The following is a 21942-nucleotide window of genomic DNA, read 5'->3' as shown; positions in this document are numbered from 1 at the left end:
TGTCAGCTGGTTTGTTATTTAATTAATCATACAAAACGGTTCATTAGCACAGGAGGAAAAAACAAAACACTCTATTTGTTGCAGTTAGAGTAAAAAAGATTCAGCTATTAAGTGTGAAAAGTTCCTGATAAAGCTTGATAAACGTTATGTAATTATATACATTCATGCTTCCTCTCAGCAAGCGCTAATGCTAATAATAATTGTTTTTAAAAGCCCTTTACTATTTAACTTAGAAACTATAAAGCTTTAAGACTAGCTTGCAGTGTGACCTGCTTTGACAGTTTTCTTTAAATGGTGGTAGTTTGGCAAAATCCTCATCAGAAAGTCGAGCTGAAGAGTCTGGGGCTGTGGAGGCAATAAAACAAAACGCTTAGTACACAAAGATGTGTTTGACTATGCTTTCAATTTAAGATATTGGGGCAGATGCACAAATCTGAAAATGTGCTTGTTTTTGAGCTTTTTGATCTTGCAATGTCAGTCCATATATTCAAAGTGTGTGTCCATACCTGTGGTCTCTCCGTCTGCACCCGTCTCATACACCCAGAGCCAAAAATGACTGTGTTCTCAGGTATGACCTCACAGGTGTTGACCTGACAAAAGGCTCCGATGATACAGCCGCTGGTGAGGATCACGTTCCGACCAACGTCAGCTGGAAGACAACGTCGAGTATATTTATGTCGTCACCGAGTGTACGGGTGTCACCCAATACCATCTTTCTTTACACGAATGAACACGCACTGAAAACAAAAAAGATCTCACCTTTAGATTCTATCACATTGTTGTCCCCAATTTTCAGGGCTTGTGATACTGTAAGTCGTCCGTTAAGGCAGATATCGTGCTCTTGCTGGCTTGACATTATCAGGCAAGTCTTATGACTCACCAGCCAGATTATTAAATCCAACTTCTTGTTATCACACATCATTCAATCACATGGCAGCAACTCTTCATGTGAGATGTTCAGAGGCAGATTGGCGGACCACAGCAGCAGATGACCCCACTCCTGTGACTTTTCAGTGAACTGAGTAAGTATAAATATCTCATTTTAAAAAAAAAGGATACCACAGCCAACTTCAAAAACATTGTTGATGCCAATGGTCATAGTCTTTGGCTCCACCTCAGAATCCGGTGTGATGTTTTCTGGGTAACTGTAGAGTCCAAAACAGACACGATAGTGGACTTAATAATGATGCAGAGAAGAACTAGGAACATCAGTGACAGTATAAAAGATGAGACAATGTGGATAAAATGTACCTATTGATGATCAGAGCTTGCTCTTCGATCAAATTTCCTTCTCCAATCACTATGGGTCCTGCCTCTGCAATTATACGAGCTTTTGGGTGGACCACTGTTCTGGCGCCTGAGGAGACACAGGGCGTCATTTAGGACACTCACAAACAGTAAAGTTAACTTAGATAAGTGACTTCTTTCAACTCGGCAATGTTTACTGGTCAGTGACAAAGAAAACAAAACGTCTTACCAATGGTGACGTCTCCCCTGATTTCACTTTCAACACAAACAACGGCTCCAGCGGCTATTTTGACGCTGCACAGAAAACAGAGAGATATGTTAGCTTACTTAGCTAGTAGCCGCGTCCACAAACCCTCTTAAACGAGCTACATTGCGCTCTCGTTGTGCCCGTCTATTCGTATTTTCCATAGTGTTAGAAGTATCGAAATTCGTAAATGACATTTTAAAAGTTTAAATTACCTTTTCTGGGCACCTTGTTTATCTGCCATTGTGATAAACGTTATCCGATGACAGGCGGCGTCAGTGAGTGACTCGATCATCGATTAGTAAGCCTCGCAATGAAAGCGCATGCGCCATTTCGTATTAAAAGGATCGCAGCGATTATTTAGTCAAAAATCCATATATGACTGCAACACTCCTCATTGTAATGTTTCGATTACATTAAAACGTTAGCTATGATCCGATCTTTTTAAAAATCACAAGACGAATGTGTGCGGTTACGGCACCGCGGTGGTGAAGTTGCTCTGAGATTGCTCCCGAAGCTTTCGTCTCATACATCCATGTTTCGAATCTCCAACCCGAAGCTAACTTCTCAGTCTTCAGTAACCCTACCCGCCTTTTTGTCCCTTCTCGCTCCCACTACCATGTCAAAACACGGGAAAGTCGGAAGTAGAATAAATTATGGAAAAAAGGGAAACCAAAAAAAGTCAAAATACCCGTCTTCTGGTTTAGGGGTTCAACGGGGGCCACTGAAAGAAATGACACAATCCCAGAAATGTATGTTTTCATGTGCTGTCATTGCTCTGGTTGTCGCCGCTTGCGTGGCACCGCTGACAGCTGAGCTAACGCTATGTAAGTAAACAAGCGACACCAGTGTTGAGCGAAAAACAACAGTAGGGGGCAATGCTACATGTGTTAGCAACACACAACTAGTTAGTTACTGAATTTCGAGATTATTTTTGCCTTCAATGTGTTGAAGTTTCACTACAGAAATGAAACGACCTTTTGTCGGTCACTTCGAGACTGACCACGTTCGATATTTTGTGTAAATGGTTCAAGTGAAAGAACTTGCCATGCTAGCTCAGAGCTAACTTAAAATAGCATCGATTGGGGAAGGGGAAAAAAAACAGTAGCCACTCAAAATACTGACTCGAACAAAGGCTGTTTGAACTTCCCTCCAGGGGATATTTGACAGATTAAGTCGGCATGTGACTATGAGACTCTGCAGCCATAACTTCAACCCTCTCACATGCTTCCCCCTTCTAAGCAACAGCAACAGCTAGTTAGCTGTTCTGTTTTCACTCTGGTGTTTTGTAGCTTCCACACATACACAGAATAACTTTGTCCTCGCTTTGAGGTAAGTCTGGTTGCACAGCTGTAGCCCTTACGAATTACTAGTTAATATTCGGCTTGCACAATATCTGTGTATGTGTGTTTGTGTTTTAATTTTGATCCTGACTTAAAAGTTCAAATGTGTTGTAAATATACTGTAAGATTGCTCATCACATCAGTTCCTAACGTTTCAGATATGGGTGTGGTCAACGATAGGAAGCTGCAGCATATTCTGCATGTGTTCCTTTTCTGTACAAACATGTAAATAATAATATAATTCTGATGTATGCATCTTTTGTTTGGTAATCCTGTCTGCTTTTTGTTCAAATGAACTTTGAATCAAAGGCAATAAACTGAACTGCTGATGTAGGTGCATAAAACAGGGGCAATGGGATTATAGAAGCAAACAGTGCAACTATTCTATTTACTAAATATTTCGTCAGTGCAAGAGAATTAGAGAGATTGTGCTGGGTTTTTTTTTTTTGTTCTTGCTTTTTTGAACCCTCGATTACTTTAACCATTTCCATACACTTCTCTTCTTCCAGGGGGTTTTCATCATCATCACCACAAACACAGCGCCTTAAAGATGGATGAGGCGTTACTGACAGTCAGCAATGAGCTGGACACTGAGCTGGTGGTGTCCTGGAAATCAGAGCGCTGCTACCAGGTAGCACTAGCATCACACACACACACAACACATTAGGGATGTGAATCTTTGGGTGGCTCACGATTCGATTCAAAATCGATTCTCGATTCATACGATTCTCGATTAAAAAATTGATACAATGCATAGTGCGTTACGGCAATTGATGGCATCAAAACAATACATTTTGTATAAGATAATGTGATAATGTGATCACACAAAGGCAAACCTAAGACAAAAGTTAACATTTATTCATTCAAAACAAATGAATAAATTAACTGGTGTTTTGTGTGGTTTTTCAAAAATAGGAACTTAAAGTTTGAATTTTATGAATCAATTCAGAATCGTGGATCCACCCCTACGACACGTGTCATTTTTCAGATGATGAGGAGAAAGATGTTGCTCTGATCTGGACCCTTGTGTCCTCTTTGTGTACTAGTGTTTGTACCAGCAGCTTGGGCTGGTACCGCGAGCTGCCAGTCCCGGTCAGCTTGGTTCAGCTGAATTTGTTGTGAGCACGCAGCATGAAATCACACTACAGCTCAACAGTACTCCCGTCAACCTGGAGCTGTGCATGTAAGTTTAATAACACAGACACGTTACACACAATCAGACAAACAGAATGTGAAGTATAACGAAGGTAAACTGTGTGCTATGGGTTTTGATGCCTTTACTCACTATAGGGTTCCATTCCACTTTGGGGAGCATGGGAACTACTCTCTGTGGGTGAAGAATCTGAACGACTCCTCAGTCGTCAACTGCTCTGTCGTGACTGATACAGAACCCACCAACAGCTACATACGTGAGTCTCGCACACAGAAACCCGATTTGATGCCATATTCATACCTAGTACACGCTGAATTTAATTGACCCTCTCTTCACAGCGATATTGGTCGCTTTTCTTATATTTGGCGGACTGTTTTTGCTGTCAGCCATCGGTAGAATAATATCAAGGTAATCTAATTGTATTATGTCATTCCTTTCCTTCATTTCATGTCTTTATTTCATGAAGTTTCCTACTAGAGCTGTGAAATGTTGTGTAGTTTGTTGTGTAAGCTGGTTGATTATCTCTTGTCCAGGCTTGACGTAGTGAAGAGCATCCTCTTCCGATTGGGTGGCTCCATGGAAACGGAAAGGCTCATCAACTCTGTGAGTGTTCATTTTTAAGGTCTAACTGTTAATTGTTCATTGTTGTTTTATTCATATATTATAAAGCACGTTGTGTCCTGTCACCCTGCTGTAAAAGTTTTTGTTCCAATATATTGAATAATTTCTCAATATGTGTCATTTGTGCTTGTGTTTTCATGTTCAAACTCTCAAAGGAAATGCTATTAATTAATGAGTATGTATGACTGTCTGTAGATGGGTGTGTTTTCTCCTAATAGAAAAGTGTTAAATCTGTTAATCTTTGCTTTCACCATCCAGGAGCTGGGCTCCCCTGGCAGGCCTGTAACACCACTGACTGACAACATCCTCCCTCCACCACCCAGACCCAGCAAGAGGCTGCGATCTTTGGACACATTCCGAGGGTAAATCCACACCCCCCACTTTACCCCTGCAGCTCCACTTTCTCACATATACTGCATCTTATTATAATAAACTCTTCTTATAGTGGCCGGCTGGGATTATACTGTATCATGCAGCGTGACGTTATTACGGCAGCTGACGCCAGAATTGTCAGTCAATAAATAAACCCTTATGAATAACATTAACATGGATCCAGTGCCTTGAGGCTATACTTTTTGTTTTATGGGATTTTTCCTGCTCAGATGAAATGTCTCTTCTCTTCTTTTGCCTGCAGTTGTTCAGTGTCTTTCACTAACGCTTCATTTTATCTGTCATGTCAGGATTTCCTTAATCATTATGGTGTTTGTGAACTACGGAGGGGGGCGATACTGGTTCTTTAGACACGAAAGCTGGAATGGTGAGCCCCAACTATTCGTCTATTGATTGGAGAATATCACTAAGTAACCTATACTGTGGCAAAATGCCTGTTGGATTGTAACACATTTTGAAGCCTGTGTTTGTCGTTTGTCTCCTTACAGGTCTGACTGTTGCAGATCTGGTGTTCCCTTGGTAAAGCTTGTGTTTTTAGTATTTTTATATTTATTTAAAGGTGCATTATGTCATAAATCTAAAGCAACTGGTCATAAAATCCTCCTAATATGTCACAGAGACTCAGGAATAATGTTCATATAACAAACTGAACTCACCAACAACAACAGTACAGACAAAATATTTGCATTAAAAAAAGTATTTTGCAGACTGCAAATCGTGTTTATGTTTTGAAATCGTGTTTTGGCATATGGCGCCACCTACTGCCGTCTACCAATCATTGCAGTCAGTAGAGTCTCAGCTGCCGGGCAACCACGGGTTGCCAGTTACGTCAGAAAACGAAAACCTAAAAGACCTCGGTATTTTGAATTTGGATGTAGTAACTGTTTTTGGCCACATTCTTACATGTGGCACCTTTAACTTCATTCACTGCTTGAAACTCTTCTCCAAACTAAAACCTCCCGCGTGTTTGTTTCCTGCCTCTTGCAGGTTTGTGTTTATCATGGGGACGTCCGTTGCACTGTCGATCAACTCCCTGCTGTGCGCCGGCTCGAGCCGAGGCTCGCTGCTGAGGAAAGTTGTGTGGAGGAGCCTGCAGCTCTTCATCATCGGCGTCATCATTATCAACCCGAGCTACTGTCAGGGAACGTGTGAGTAATAAACGCAGACAATTCTTCGATGTGGTCTACAGTTTTCCAGTGAGGTCATGTGTTCCTTTCTTTCCCGTTTGCCTGTTTGACTTCCACTCCTCTCTCGTCCACCTCCACAGTATCGTGGGACAACCTGCGGATCCCAGGTGTTCTGCAGCGCTTGGCCTGGTCTTATCTGGTTGTCGCCTGTCTGGATCTAATGGTGGCTAAAGGCCACCTTGACTTCCTCACAACGGTCAGCCGTCATCTTCTGTTTCCATTTGCAACAAGGATACTTAAATTGTTTGTTTAGTTATGATCACTTTGCTTTAAAAGTGCATTATGTAATAAATTTTAAAGCAACTGTCCATAAAATCCTCCTAATATGTCACAGAGACTCAGGAATAATGTTCATATAACAAACTGAACTCACCAACACCAACAACAACAGTACAGCCAAAATATTTGCATTAAAAAAATATATTTTGCAGACTGCAAATCATGTTTATGTTTTGAAATCGTGTTTTGGCATGTGGCGCCACCTACCGCCGTCTACCAATCATTGCAGTCAGTAGAGTCTCAGCTGTCTAGCAACCACGGGTTGCCAGTTACGTCAGAAAACGAAACCTAAAAGACCTCGGTATTTTGAATTTGAATGTAGTAACCGTTTTTGGCCACATACTTACATATGGCGCCTTTAAATAAATGGATTTTAAACAGATATGGGGTTGTGGGGGATGTGTGTTGCAGCTTCCAGCTAACTGGTGGTCTCCTTTCCTCGACATCTTGATGTACTGGCCTGTTTGGCTGTGCGTGGTCTTCTTCGAAAGCATCTGGCTCTACCTCACTTTTCAACTCAATGTACCAGGATGTCCAACGTGAGTCAAACCCGCCATGTTATATTTTTGTATCCATGTAACAAGGGATCAACAAGGATTTATTCACTTCCAATGAGTATTTTATTCATGTTTTTTTTTAGATATTTTTGAATATGTTTTAATAGTGGTTAGCACTTTTACCAGTGTGTGTGTGGGCTTTCTCTGGGTTCAACTGCAGATTTGGGGATTAGGCAAATTGGACCATAGGTGAGAGTGAAGGGTTGTTAGAAGATGGATGGATAAAGTGAAAAACTGATTTGAAGTTGATAAATTTTAGCTCGTATTTTTTTTGTTTTGCACTTCCTGTAATTCTTTGCTTTCACACCACTGGAATGAAATTGAATTGAATTCATTTGAGGGCCATTCTGTGCATTGATTCTCTCCAGGTTCTCCTCTTTCTGCTGGGGTTTTGGTTTATCGGCGACCATTATTATGTCACTGACTTGACCTCGCTCTCGCTCTTTATTTACAGAGGCTATCTGGGCCCAGGTGGGATCGGAGACATGGGCCTGTACGCCAACTGCACAGGAGGAGCGGCCGGTTACATCGACCGTTGGCTGCTGGGAGAAAACCACATCTACCAGAATCCCTCGTCACGGGTTAGTGAGCAGAAAACTTTCCATAGCTTATTTATGAATGTTAAGTGTGAGCTCGATTATCGGTTTTCCTTCTGAAAAACTGCTCTCGAGTTAATGTATAGTTTAAAAACTCTAGCTTTTGGTGTCTGTCATAATTCAGGTGATCTATGCGACTCACATGCCGTATGATCCTGAGGGTGTTCTTGGCAGCATCAACTCCATCCTTATGGCTTTTCTAGGATTACAGGTTTGTAGTGTGTACTTGTCTCTTGCTATTCATATTCATGATTGACAGAAATTGCCGCACGTAATCCTTTTTTGTTTTGTTTTGTTTAATTTATTATACATTTTAATTTCTACAGGCAGGAAAAATAATCTTACACTACAGAGACGTCCACACGAGTATAATGTCGAGGTTTCTTATATGGGGTTTCTTTTTGGTAAGCATATGAATCACTTTATTCTTCATTAGGTTGTCATTTTCTATAGACTTATTAATATCTAATTTCCACTCATTTTTTCTCTTGTATCACACAGGGAGCCATTTCAGCAGCTCTGACTAAGTGTTCCACAGACCTGGGCTTCATTCCTGTCAACAAGAACTTATGGTAAGGTTTGTTTTTATTCACTTTAATCAGGAGCGTTTGTTGCTTACATTCTTATAGTGCAGCGATTGACTAAAGTTCTAATATGTATCCTTAATATGTGTTGTAGTTATCGAACGTGAACACATACAAGCTTTGTTTTTATATCTTGTGTTCTTGTAAAGCGTCTTTGGGTACCTAAAAAAGCGCTATATAAAACCTATGTATTATTATTATTACTAAGTGAGGACACATTATTGACATAATACATTTCTAGTCCCTTACGCTAACCTTAAAGGTGCATTATGTAATAAATCTAAATCAACTGGCCATAAAATCCTCCTAATATGTCACAGAGACTCAGGAATAATGTTCATATAACAAACTGAACTCACCAACAACAACAGTACAGACAAAATATTTGCATTAAAAAATATATTTTGCTGACTGCAAGTCATGTTTATGTTTTGAAATCATGTTTTGACATGTGGCGCCACCTACCGCCGTCTACCAATCATTGCAGTCAGTAGAGTCTCAGCTGCCGAGCAACCACGGGTTGCCAGTTAAGTCAGAAAACGAAACCTAAAAGACCTTGGTATTTTGTATTTGAATGTAGTAACTGTTTTTGGCCACATTCTTACATATGGCGCCTTTAAACATCACAACTAAGTGCCTTAAATCAGGTCTTAACCCTGAAGAAGCCCTTTTAAAGTCATGAGGACCAGACAAAAATGTCCCCCGAAAGATAGGTTTTCACCTTTTATGGACCTCACAAAGACATAAATGCAAGTACACACACATACACTCACACTCTTAACTTGCAGGTGTGAAGTCACATTGTGTGTCGTATGATTCTGAAAGCATCTTGATTGATTTAGGGGAATTTATCTCCAGAGAAAGGAGAAGAAACCCCTCCTGTGCCTTCAGAAATATCCTCAAGGATTTATTGTTTTATTGTATGTTCAATAATTCTGTACCACTTGATTTCTAGGTCTCTGTCCTATGTGACAACACTGGCCTGTTTCGCCTTCGTGCTGCTGATGCTTCTCTACTACATCATCGACGTGAAGAAGTGGTGGTCAGGAGCTCCTTTCTATTACCCTGGTCAGTGACATCATCACACATTAGAAACCATTTTATTATTATTTGTCTTTTAGGCGTCTGTGAAATAAATGTTGTGTATTTTTGGACTCCAGGCACAAACTCCATCCTGGTGTATGTTGGCCATGAAGTGTTTGAAGAGTACTTCCCCTTCCGTTGGCGCATGGCAAACAGCCAGTCCCACGCCGAACACCTCACCCAGAACTTAGTGGCTACTTCCTGTTGGGTGATTATCTCCTATGTGCTGTACAGGAAGAAGATTTTTTGGAAAATTTAGACTCTGACTGATGGAGTTTTCCAGACAGCAGGGGACACTGTTTACATCAGGACTGCTGGAGTTCTAATATTGGAAGAAAAAAGGACTACGATTGTGTCATTTTGTCAAACATTCTTTTTTAAAATGTGTAATCACTACTTTATATGATTAGAATATGTAATGTGTTGTTTTCCAAAGATATGAAGCATCTGCCAAATGTCTTTACAGGCTCAGGAAGAACAATTTTAAGAATTTGAGAACTTTGTTAGTCTTGCGTGTGACTATGTGCTGCAGATGCTGGTTTCACTCCCCATTTTTGTGCCACAAAACAAGGTGTTGCACTTGTGGGTTTATTGACTTCTCTTTTTCTTTTGCTGCCATCTTAAATACAACTATATTACTGTTTGAGAGCAGGACACAGTAAATAATGTATACTCTACAAATAGTGCCATTTTTCCCACTTATTTGGTAAACAAAGGTGAAATTTGAAGTTTTATAATAATCCTGCAGTATGTAAGTGTTCAGTTGTCTATGTATAGATTTGTACCATTGCAGGTTACTCCTCACTTCCCTCTGACTCTGCACCTTTTCTTAACACGGATTTTGTATTTGTTGTGATATTGTCGTGCAGAGGGGAAGTGAAAATGACTATTGAAACCACTGGGCTCTTTCTAGTTCATTAGGTTTTTAACGAAAACACCAGTCACACGAGTGAATGTTTGTTTTCAGTCGACGGAAATCTTTCTCGCCAAATAGCAAAAGTTTCTTTCACATTTTGTATCATAAATGCCGAGGACATTTGCCACAGTATTATTTCACAAAGCGTCACACAGTCACTTATCAGATTTAATTTCCGCCGTGAATGCAAGCCACGGCCTCCAAAATAACTCTTTCAAAAGGAGGATTTATTATCTGTGTATTAAATTACAGCACAGTGTGTGTATTTGATGTCTTTATCTTGCCAAAAAAAAGCTGTTTGTATAATTCCTCTTATTTGATGCTTCTACTCCCACCATACCATACACATCACATATGCTATCACTTATCAACAGTCTGCAAAATCTAAATGCTGAGATTTCTTTATATTACTCATAGTTCTCCTAACTTGTGTTTAATAGTCACATATTTAAACACTACATTTATATTATAATAAATCATTTTCCAAAGTATTTGTTATTTAGTGGTCATTTTTGCACTGCATTGCCGCTCACGTCAGAGGTGCAGTTTGTGAACAGGCAGGGCAGGCAACTGCATGGGGCCCCCGAGCCAATAGGGGGCCCCCTGACACTCGGTGCCTGAGGGCTGTTATTACTGAAATAGTACTAAAGGGGCCCCACCTCACGTTAACCTGTGTGAAGTTATCGTTCTGCAAGTTGGAAAATGAAGAGGATTATTTACAGTGTAATGCATATCTTTTTTACTCAGTTTATATATCTTTTTTTTCCATTTATTTACAGTATTTTATTGTTCTATATATTCATATTGTTTTATAATGTGGGTTCTTTACAGTGTAATGTTTTTTTTTACTAAGTTTATATAGTTTCTTATAAGCTATTTACAGTATTTTATTGTTCTTTACATTTATATTTTCACATACTTTTTAATTGCAAGGTTTTTCCATGTTATTTCATTCATTTTGGGAAAAAAAAAAATATTTTGAACTCATACATTTTTCAGATTATTTGTAACATGGTGATGAACACTGGTTGGAAGGAAGGGCCCCCTGGGAATGTTTGCTTAGGGCCCCTACAGACTCTAGAATCGCCTCTGACTCGCGTTATTATTAGTCTCTCGTTTTTAGGTCACGTGACGATTTTCTTTTTAAATATATATATAACTTTGTGTTCCCAGTTGTCGTGTTCTACTTCATGATCTCCGCGCTGCGCTATCAGTCTGCGGAGAGGTGTAAAAAGTTTGCTTTATTGCTCAATAAGGCGTGGGAATCGAGTTACAGTGCAGTCAGTGTGTGGCTGCCCCGCCGCATCATCTCGCGAGACGATCGCTCCGCCTCCATTCATGTCAATGGTGAGAGTTTTTCTGTTCTCGCGTGACTTTGCAACTTTCCCACGCCTGTTGTTTTGGCGTCTGCCCTCTGGCCGTCGTCCCTCCCTCCCTCGCTTCTCCCTTCTTTTCCTCCCAGTCTGCTTCTTCTCTTGTGCCGCTGCCTTTTGCACAGAGACTGTGGGAGTGGGACGGATCTCGCGATTGTTGGGACTTTTTTCTTTTCCCCGGAGGGGGGGTGAGTTATTCGGAAGATGGCGCCCGTTGTTACGGGGTAAGTGGTGAAATCCGAGGCTTCAATTTGGCTAAAAAACAGAAAGAAAAGAAGTTTCATTGAGTTGCGCTAACTCTTCGCCAGCGTGTGCCGTTGTTGTGTGACGTGTCTGCGGCCACACTTGTGCCGTAGCCTCGGTAAACTTACTAAAAAACTTTAGCCCCCCACACGGAGCCTGATGTGGGGTCAACACTTGTGCAAAAACTATTCTTCGTAGTGGTGTCGCCTGGTGTCTCTGCCGTGTTGCTGGAGCTTGTTGTTGCGATATTAGCATCATTTTCAGTTCGTCTGGGAAACTTTTGGACAGTTTACAGCTGTGTAACTTTGGCTTTATACTCACTTTGTGTCGATGTAATTCATGCTAGCATAACGAAACTCTAATTTGATGTGAATACTGTTGTGCTAAATAGTTATTATAGGTGAACGAATTAGCAAAGTTCACTATTAGCAACATATTTATACATGACTCTTTCATTCACTACTCTTAACTATAATACAGAGTTGTATGTTTGTACACATTAGAAACAGTTTACAGATGTGTAACTTTGGCTTTATACTCACTTTGTGTCGGTGTAATTCATGCTAGCATCACGAAACTCTAATTTGATGTGAACACTGTTGTGCTAAATAGTTATTATAGTTGAACGTATTAGCAAAGTTCACTATTAGCAACATATTTAACACATACATGACTCTATCATTCACTACTCTTAATTAAAATACAGAGTTGTCTGTGTGTACACATCAGAAACAGTGTACAGCTGTGTAACTTTGGCTCTATGTACACTTTGTGTCAGTGTAATTTATGCTAGCATAACGAAACTCTACTTTAATGTGAACACTGTTGTGCTAATTAGTTATTATAGGTGAACGAATTAGCAAAGTTCACTATTAGCAACATATTTAACACATACATGACTATCATTCACTACTCTTAATTAAAATACAGAGTTGTCTGTGTGTACACATCAGAAACAGTGTACAGCTGTGTAACTTTATCTCTATGTACACTTTGTGTCAGTGTAATTTATGCTAGCATAACAAAACTCCTAAATCCACATAGTACTGTGCAACATCTCTACTGTCAACACTGTTGTGTTAAATAATTATTACAGGTGAACGAATTAGCAAAGTATTCACTATTAGCAACATATTTAACACATACATGACTCTTAATTATAAAACAGAGTTGCTTGTGTATACACATTTATCTTTGTTTAAAAAAGTGCCATGGTCCAAAGTGGTCTATATGCAGAAAAAATGTTGAAATGTGACTTTATTGGATTTTAACAAATATAATAAAGTTTTCACAAATGAGAGACTGTTTTTATTAATCTTCAAGGTCTGTAGATTAATCTAGTCCAGATTTGAGAAGTCTAGGTACAATGGTTTTTGATCCAGACCTGTTTCAATGAGGTCTGGGTATAAAAGCATTTTCACAAATAAAATAAAAGTTTCACAAATACAACAGTGGACTTCATGCAAGGTTAATGTCTTACCTAACATGTCTAAAATGTTTTCACATCAAAAAGTGACAAGACAATCAGTGTAAAAACAGTCGCACTGCGCATCAGTGCGACTGTTTTCATTTCCCCTTAACTTTTCCCCCCGTGGCGAACTTTAGCGTTGTCCTTTTCACTCTATTTAAGACTCATTCAGCTCTAATAGTAATGTCTGTGTTGCCACATTGAATTGTTTACACATTATTTCTTCACAGCATGTTGATTTGATCAACTCTCAATGTTGTTTCACCTTTGCCCCATTTTTTTTTTCCTCCTAAACAAGTCCTATCACATTATTGTTGGCTGTAACAGGAACTCGATCCTAAGTGTGAAATGCTTGTGGTTTTATGAATAGTTCTTAAAAAACAGAATGGAATAAAAACACTGTTTTTTAATTTGATTGTCAAAATCTCCTTTACTAAACCCCAGCATAATACATGTTGACGCTGTGGTGTTTTTGTTTTGCAGGAAGTTCGGTGAGCTGCTTCAGCCCCAGCGTTTGACGAGGTAAAAAAGAGCGAGACGATGTTTTTAAGTCGACGCTATTTGAGCAATTTGTTAAAACAGGTGTTTCTTCCCCTTATTGCAGGGAGGCTATGAGGAATTACTTGAAGGAAAAAGATGATCAAACGGTGCTCATTCTCCACGCGAAGGTTGCCCAAAAATCATACGGCAACGAAAAAAGGTTTGTATTTGTTGCTTGGGGCTTGTAAATGTTTCATAGATAAATCAGTGAACCTCTTTATTTGTGCGTCTTGTTAGGTTTTTCTGCCCTCCGCCCTCGGTGTATCTGATGGGCAGTGGCTGGCAGAAGAAGTTGGAGAAAATGGAGAAGGAGGGTTGCACTGAGCAGGAGGCGCAGCCGTGTGCGTTCATCGGGATCGGGAACAGTGAGCAGGAGATGCAGCAACTAAACCTGGAGGGGAAGGTATGTAGGCACGAGAAAATGACTCTGTCAATGACTTATCCTTCCTATGATCTCTAGCAATAAACACATTCATGCTTAATGCAATAAGGAATTGTCTTGGACCATGCAAACTAACTAGAGCAGTGGCTTTGTAGTGTGCACGTTCACCACATTGTCTGTTTATCACTGCAGAACCTTGTTTATACTGCAGGGTGGCCGTGGGTCCTTAAAAAGTCGTATATCAATTTTCCTAAAAATAAGGCCTTAAAAAGTTATACATTGTCTTAAATTCAACCCATTTCATGGGTCTTAAATATTTGTATCTGTTCTGCTAGTTAAAAAATTTTTTTCCGGTAGCCACTGCGTTGTCTATGGTCTATGTCAGAGGCTGTAACGGTACGCTAAGCAACGTTGGGTGACAAGTGAAAGACGAGACCCAGTCCAGGGTATCCGCGGGGTCTTAAAAAGTCTTAAGTCTTAAAATCCAATAATTTGAATTTAAGGCCTTAAAATGTCTTAAATTATCCTAAAATCTCATAAATGGGTCTTAAATACAATTTTGAAAGGTCTTAATAATCTATTAACGTTACTTTTATTTAAAACCTGCATAAATGGTTCTATTTTTGAGGATGCGATAACATAACTACAATACGGAACTAAAGTAGGCCCGGTGAGAATTTATCGAGCACCACTAGCTAGTATGCGCGCGCCGCGGTGTGTTACAGCTTAGCATAGCAGTGGTGAAAACTTAACAATTTGTGGCTCTAATTTTCCTTCATGTCTTTTGTACTTTTTTGCCAGTATGGATTTGAAATGGGTCTTAAATTGTATTTGTCAGTCTTAAAAAGTCTTAAATTTGACTTGTTGAAACCTGCAGAGACCCTGCAATCACTGCCGCTGATGGTGTCCGGGTCTCGTCTTCAACTCGTCACTAGCCTACTGCGCAGCTTTCGATGACTTAGGCTAAAGTGTCTGCAGGTGGCAGCATTGATTAACCACTCGACAACATGGGAAAGTGCAAGTTTAATCACAAATGGCTTGAAAATAATGAGTATTCTTGGTTGAGGTCGGTGCCTGGCAGAGCGTATGAAGCTAGTGAAAAATGTTCCACTTTTGATATGTATTTCCATTGTAAGTTTGGTCTTAAATTTCATTTAGAGGTGGTATTAAAAGGTCGTTAAAAAGTCTTAAATTCAACTTGTTTATACCTGTAGACACCCTGTACTGTCACTGATATTGTGTTTTTCTTCCCCCCCCCCCTTACGTTTAGAATTTCTGCACGGCCAAGACGCTGTACATCAGCGACTCGGACAAAAGGAAACACTTCATGCTCTCTGTGAAGATGTTGTACGGAAACAGCGCCAACATCGGAGTCTTCCTCAGCAAGAGGATCAAGGTCATCTCCAAGCCTTCCAAGAAGAAGCAGTCCTTGAAAAATGCAGATTGTGAGTTAAAGACGCACATTCGGTGTTTGACGCTTTTCCACTCCCGACTTGGTTTTTCATTACAATATTGTACCTCCTCAAAGTGGGCGGAGTCATCGCTGAACAGCTGCGCGAAACTGCCGTGACTTTGCTTTACACGCGACTAACTAGTGACTAGTGAGAGTCGAAGCAGTTGTTTCAGTGTAACTGAATCATTAGAATTGGTTAATTAAAGGGATAGTTCGGAATTTTGGACATAAGACCTATTTTCCAACTCAGCCGGTGTGATGGAGACGTTTTCAAGAAATTTCATTCAGTTCTTCTAGTTGCCGAGTCAATGGTACACGCTAGCATGGCATTAGAAACACTCATACCGACTCCACAGTGCACCCGAGGCAAATCAATTGTAACTGCAGACTATCGATGTACATATCTGTGTCGATAGAATAATATTTGAAACAAAACTGACCTCGCATAGCATTAATTTTTGAGGGACTACTTTCTCGTAGTAATCGGTCCACTGCTGCCATAGCCTAACAGGAAGTATGACGCGCTGCTGCTGCTGTGACATAAATCCTTCTAATTGCAAGGTTGGTTTTATTTCAAACATTCTATCAACACAGATATGTACATCGATAGTCTGCAGTTACAATTGATTTGCCTCGGGTGCACTGTGGAGTCGGTATGAGTGTTTCTAATGCCATGCTAGCGTGTACCATTGACTTACGCTAGCCATAGCACCAGGGAACTCGGCAACGAGAAGAACTGAATGTAAATTTCCTGAAAACGTCTCCATCACACTGGCTGAGTTGGAAAATAGGTCTTATGTCCAAAATTCCGAACTATCCCTTTAAGGCAAGGCGAGCCGTGACCATGTGGTGGACAAGCGGCAATACACTCTCTCTATACCTTGTAGGGTTTTTACCGTGTGGACAGCCAATTTTATTGTGAAAAATAACTTCCTCTTGCCTGTAGAGACACTGTATTAATATCTTTCATCCTTCCTCTCCGTTGTCCCTCTCCCTGTCATCCCAGTGTGTATAGCTTCAGGAACCAAGGTGGCTTTGTTTAACCGCTTACGCTCCCAGACGGTCAGCACCAGGTATCTTCACGTCGAGGGCGGAAACTTTCACGCCAGCTCCCAGCAGTGGGGCGCCTTCTGCATTCACCTCCGTGAGTTACTTTTTATTTTTTTTATCTATTTACTTTTCCGTCGTGTCTTTTGTGTGTTCATTTTTTTTTAGTATTTATAGGTTACAGACATTCATGCTATCGCTGTTTTCTGTCATTTGTTCAGTGGACGAAGAAGAGTCTGAAGGGGAGGAGTTCTCCGTGAGAGACGGCTACATTCATTATGGCCAGACGGTCAAATTGGTGTGCTCTGTTACTGGCATGGCGCTGCCCAGACTGGTAAATAAATACTAATGCACGGACGATGTATGCACGCACACTGCTGCTCAGAGGGTTTTAGAGCAACACAACATAACAGGCTTTTGCATAACGCACATCATTTCCTCCAGGAATGCAAGTAAATAAAACCTGCAAAGTAAAAGCACTGTGTCTGAACTATTGTTTATTATTTGCAGGCACAAAACTGTTACTTATACACTCCTTCATGACATTTTAGGACATTACTCGTCACATATACCGCTATCAGAGTTCTAAAATTTGCACTGGTGTTGTAGCCGTACATTGTTTCCCAGTGTGATGGTTCTGTTTCGTCTCGTCTCCTCAGGTCATTCGCAAAGTAGACAAGCAGATGGCGTTAATGGACGCCGACGACCCAGTGTCTCAGCTCCACAAGTGTGCCTTCTACCTGAAAGACACGGACAAGATGTATCTGTGCCTGTCCCAGGAGAGGATCATCCAGTTCCAGGTGTGCAGTCGCTCATGCGTCATGTTTTATTCTTTTTGTTCTACAAGGAAAAAATTATCATATTGTTACCCTAGTGGTTTGTTTTGCCCCTTTAAGTGGTAAGATCTGCCTCCAATAAAGTTTCTGTCAGAATCTGCCTAAAGCACAGGTGTCAAACTGCTGTATGCGACCCACCAATCGCTTACATGCGGCCCCCCCACTTAATGTTTGTTAGCAACGTTAGCAAAGTTGTCCAAACGTTTTGCGACCCGTTCGCCACGATACAGGAAGTGCCCTGTAACTTCAGCATGGATTGAGTTCCACCTAATTTCCTGAAACTTGGTGGGAAGACCATGGCGTCAACTCAACAGGAAGTTGGACTTTTTTAGATTTTGGCTATTTTTGTGAATCTACGTACATTCCTGCAAATTTATGTAGGAGCAATGTTAGCATAATTGTCGAATGGTTTTGCGGATTCCCCGCTACTCCGCCATAATAGTTTCATTTTAGCATATGAAGTGCCAACTAATGTTGTTTTTGTTGTTTTTCCAGGCGACACAGTGCTCCAAAGAGACGAACAAAGAGACCATCAACGACGGGGCTTCCTGGACTATTATTAGCACCGATAAGGCAGAGTACACCTTTTATGAGGGCATGGGCCCTGTCCCCACACCGGTCACACCTGTTCCTGTCGTGGAGAGTCTGCAGGTAAATATGCTTGTTATGCTTTATATCAGCAAACACTGAGCAGACCTTATTGAACTCCCCTATTACCTGAAATTTGACATTTTAGTGCTTTAATCAGATATATGTTGCTTGAAATGTCACCCCCAAGCTCATCCAGTATTGTAGGGTATAGTAACTTTTAGAGTTTTGAAGCTTTTTTCATGATTAAAACAAGATTTCTGATCTTTTGAGCTTCTTAAATGTGAATATTTTCTATTTTGTTTTGTGGACTAAACAAGACATTCGAGAACATTGTCATTTCCAGGTTTGACAAACACTGGTCAACGTTTATTAACATTTTCTGACATTTTATGGACCAAACGATTAATGGAGAAAATATGAAAATAATGGTTAGTTGCAGCTCTAGTAACTTTCATCTAATCAAGCACTGTATATGATTCTTTTGATGCCCAGTCCCACCCCCGAAATAATATATCATTCAGATGCATCAACTCTATTGTGGGGATAAGTCTGTGTTTTCCTGGTCTCTTCCTCCTCAGCAGCTCCTCCTGCATCTCTTATCGGTTCAAAAACAGTTCAAAATCTCTTTTTGTTTGATTGTTTTATTTCCCAAGTTAAACGGTGGAGGAGACGTCGCCATGTTGGAGCTGACGGGACAGAACTTTACCCCCAATCTTAGAGTGTGGTTCGGAGACGTGGAGGCTGACACCATGTACAGGTGAGCGTTAGTGTTTGTGAGTGTTCAAAAGTTTGGGGTCACTTAGAAATGTGAAATTCACTTTTTATATAACAAATTTTGTGAAAGAAATGAAAATTTTGTTGAGAAAGAAATTTAAATTTTGATTAAAAAAAAAAAAAATTTGAAAGTAATTAAAAATTTGAGATAACAATAAAAAAGAATTGAGAAAAACAATTACATTTTGAGAAAAAAAATTAAATTTTGAGAAAAATAAATACATTTTGAGAAAGAAATATTTTTTTTGAGAAAATTGTTTATTAAAATGTCCTTATTTTTTGAAGGAAAAGCACCTTTTTTTCAATGAATATAACACATTTTGAGAAAGAAATTAACATTTTGATGAGAAGAAATTAAAATTTTGATGAGAAGAAATCAAAATTTTCATGAGAAAGAAATTAAAATTTGGAGAAAAAAATTTAAAATGTAACTAAATTGTTTTTTTTTCATTTTCCTTATTTTTGAAGGAAAAGCAAATTTTTCAATTAATATAACACATTTTGAGAAAGAAATTAAAATTTTGATTAAAAAAAGTAACATTTTGAGAAAGAAATTAAGATTTTGAGGAAAAAATTTACATTTTGAGATTTGTTTAAAAATGTCTTTATTTTTTAAGGAAAGGCGCATTTTTTTTTAATGAATACAACATTTAATGAATCAGAATTACACTCTATACATTGTTAATGTGGTAAAAACGTCTGGTACAAATGGTACATTTTGTTTGCTAATCGCGTTAAAAAGCTATTGGATGATTAGAAAACCCTTGTGTTCGAAGGGCAAAATTATTATTTTGACTAAAAATCATTATTTATGTCTTGACTATATTTTCTATTCATTTTGCAACTCTTTTGATGAATAAAAGTGTGACTTTTAATGGAAAACACACAAAATTGTATAGGTGACCCCAAACTTTTGACTACAACAGTGTAGTTGTGTAATGGCTCGATACTCAAACGTCTCGTCTGTCTGCCACACACAGATGCGGGGAGAGCATCCTGTGCGTCGTGCCGGACATCTCCGCCTTCAGAGAGGGCTGGCGCTGGGTGCGACAGCCGGTGCAGGTTCCTGTCACGCTGGTCCGTAACGACGGGATCATCTACGCCACGGCCCTCACCTTCACCTACACCCCCGAACCAGGGCCGCGACCTCACTGCAGCGCCGCCGGGGCCATCCTGCGCACGCATAGCATCTCCTCTTCGTCCTCGCCGTCGTCATCCTCGATGGGTCGGCTCGGCGACGGCCAGGGATCGTACAACGGCAGCAACTCGGGGATATCGTCCGGGGCGTCGGCCATGTCGGTGTTGTCATAGCAACGCTGTGTGGGATACACTTTCCAAAGAGGCTCATTGGACCTGGACACAAACTATCGAGTGTGGAATCACGATGGAGATGAAAGAAAACAAGTGGACAGACATTACTTGGGATAACTGACTCCGTCTCTTTAGCTCCATCTTGTGGTGTGGTGTGGATCTTCATCTCAAAGGAGACGCATCTGATTCTGGATTCAAAGGAGACCCCGTGTTGCTTTTTAAGAGCCTGTGGGTTTTGAAAGCTCATTTTCTTTGCTTTCTTTGCTGCCACGGTCGACTTTTCTACTGAAAGACTTTCTCTGTCGTGTTTAAGGGAAACATGTTGCGAGGGTAACATGGTTTTTACGGACCAAGAAATATTATTATTATATTATTTTATTCATATTATTATATTTTATAAGCTTTTGCTGAGGTACATTATGACATTTGTATGATACTGCATAGTGAGTTGACTTTTATTACCAAATAGACTTTGTTCAAGTTGTTGACTCTTGGATGAGCGATGGTAGAAATTACTTCTAGTTTCTAATAGTCTGACTGGAGAGTGTCAACTTTTCCCTCACCTCTTTTTTAAAATCATAGATATTCTCTGCTTTTTAACACTTTCCCATTCTGTATGAAATGAAGAACGGACAAATTGTGTGTTGATGTTTTTTTTTTTTTATACAGGCACTTAAGACAATGAAGGCATGTGCTTCTCTGGTCGCTCTTCCGTGCCACAGAGCAGTCTCTTGCTACTCTTTATAATCAAAGATGTCATTTTTGTGTGTGTTTGTGAGACCAAGCTTGACGTTTACTTATCAGTAAGCTGTGTTTATACAGCGGTGTTTGATTGTGCTTGTGTGTTTGGAAAGAACTTGAACACCATCTCTGCCTTGTAGTTTCACCTCCTGCCTTTTAAAAAAAAAAAAAATTCTATGTTACGTTTAGAGTGAGCCGCGCTGATAAATCGGGTTCTTCCAAACACGGCGGCCAAAAATGTGATTTTTGCCAGGTTTATTGTCAGTTGTAAAATTTCCACAACAATGACATGAAGCACTTAAGCTCTTGCATATGTGTTTTCAGCCGATGTATTGTTCTATATGTGCTTTTTAACGCCCTATCAAGACGGATGGAGTTTCTTAAAAACTGTCTGCTTAAAAAAATATTTTACACACAACATCTGATTCAGCATCTTTGTACAATTGGAGCCTGATTCCTGCCTGGTTCTACAGAGGAGGATGGTGGGTTTTTTGTCACTTAAACACCTAATAAAACATTTGCTTGTTTCAAATTAATTATTTTTTTTCTTGTCGTCATCCCAACATTTTTCCTGCTGTCTGGTCTAACACTGAAGACCAATGAATCGACTGCTATTGTTCTACAGAGAAAGGTCAGGAATTATACATCCATACATCCATCCTCGCTGAGGCCTGATTGGACATTTGCATCCTGGACATGCTCTGTAGAGTGGTCAGATCTGCCTCACTATTTTTAAACTGGGAGCCAGATTGCTGGGCTGTAAAACTCCAAAATTTGACAAAAACGACATACTATACTATGTCGTCCAAAATCTGACCATTTTTTTGAAAAACTTTTTTTGGTCCAAAACTTGACAAAAACGTCATACTATACTATGTAGTACTTAATACTGTACTAGTACTCCATAATGTGACCATTTTTGGAGAAAAAAACTTTGGTCCAAAATTTGACAAAAACGACATACTATACTATGTCGTCCAAA

The 21942-nt window shown here is 39.9% G+C and overlaps 3 protein-coding genes across 3 annotated transcripts; 2 read left to right on the top strand and 1 right to left on the bottom strand.

The window, feature by feature from the left end:
- Window positions 1–11: 11 nt before the first annotated feature.
- LOC310943501 (dynactin subunit 6-like) lies at window positions 12–1783 on the bottom strand. Its single transcript, XM_083909094.1, has 7 exons — window positions 1708–1783; window positions 1478–1542; window positions 1252–1357; window positions 1060–1145; window positions 760–807; window positions 507–649; window positions 12–345 (listed from the first exon to the last, which is right to left on the bottom strand). Exons 1-7 carry the CDS (start codon window positions 1734–1736, stop codon window positions 253–255), a joined length of 570 nt encoding a protein of 189 aa, XP_083765220.1. The 5' UTR covers window positions 1737–1783; the 3' UTR covers window positions 12–252.
- A 424-nt stretch (window positions 1784–2207) lies between these two features.
- Window positions 2208–10613, top strand: hgsnat (heparan-alpha-glucosaminide N-acetyltransferase). Its single transcript, XM_083909126.1, has 18 exons — window positions 2208–2319; window positions 3345–3466; window positions 3882–4018; window positions 4126–4244; window positions 4327–4396; window positions 4522–4591; window positions 4868–4971; window positions 5290–5366; window positions 5488–5518; window positions 5987–6147; window positions 6267–6382; window positions 6877–7004; window positions 7477–7603; window positions 7743–7829; window positions 7945–8022; window positions 8120–8190; window positions 9158–9270; window positions 9363–10613. The coding sequence occupies exons 1-18, from the start codon at window positions 2226–2228 to the stop codon at window positions 9542–9544; spliced, it is 1887 nt and encodes a 628-aa protein (XP_083765252.1). The 5' UTR covers window positions 2208–2225; the 3' UTR covers window positions 9545–10613.
- Window positions 10614–13896: 3283 nt separating this feature from the next.
- On the top strand, window positions 13897–20564 carry LOC310943540 (recombining binding protein suppressor of hairless-like; the record flags this gene model as incomplete). Its single annotated transcript, XM_083909139.1, has 9 exons — window positions 13897–13985; window positions 14063–14228; window positions 15478–15652; window positions 16667–16804; window positions 16929–17041; window positions 17367–17507; window positions 18039–18194; window positions 18788–18891; window positions 19889–20564. The coding sequence occupies 9 exons, from the start codon at window positions 13897–13899 to the stop codon at window positions 20217–20219; spliced, it is 1413 nt and encodes a 470-aa protein (XP_083765265.1). The 3' UTR covers window positions 20220–20564.
- Window positions 20565–21942: the final 1378 nt, after the last annotated feature.

The sequence above is a fragment of the Microchirus variegatus genome (assembly GCF_963457635.1).
Source record: "Microchirus variegatus genome assembly, chromosome: 23".
In the NCBI taxonomy this organism is placed as follows: Eukaryota; Metazoa; Chordata; class Actinopteri; order Pleuronectiformes; family Soleidae; genus Microchirus; species Microchirus variegatus.
This window is presented reverse-complemented; position numbering and strand designations above follow the sequence as displayed.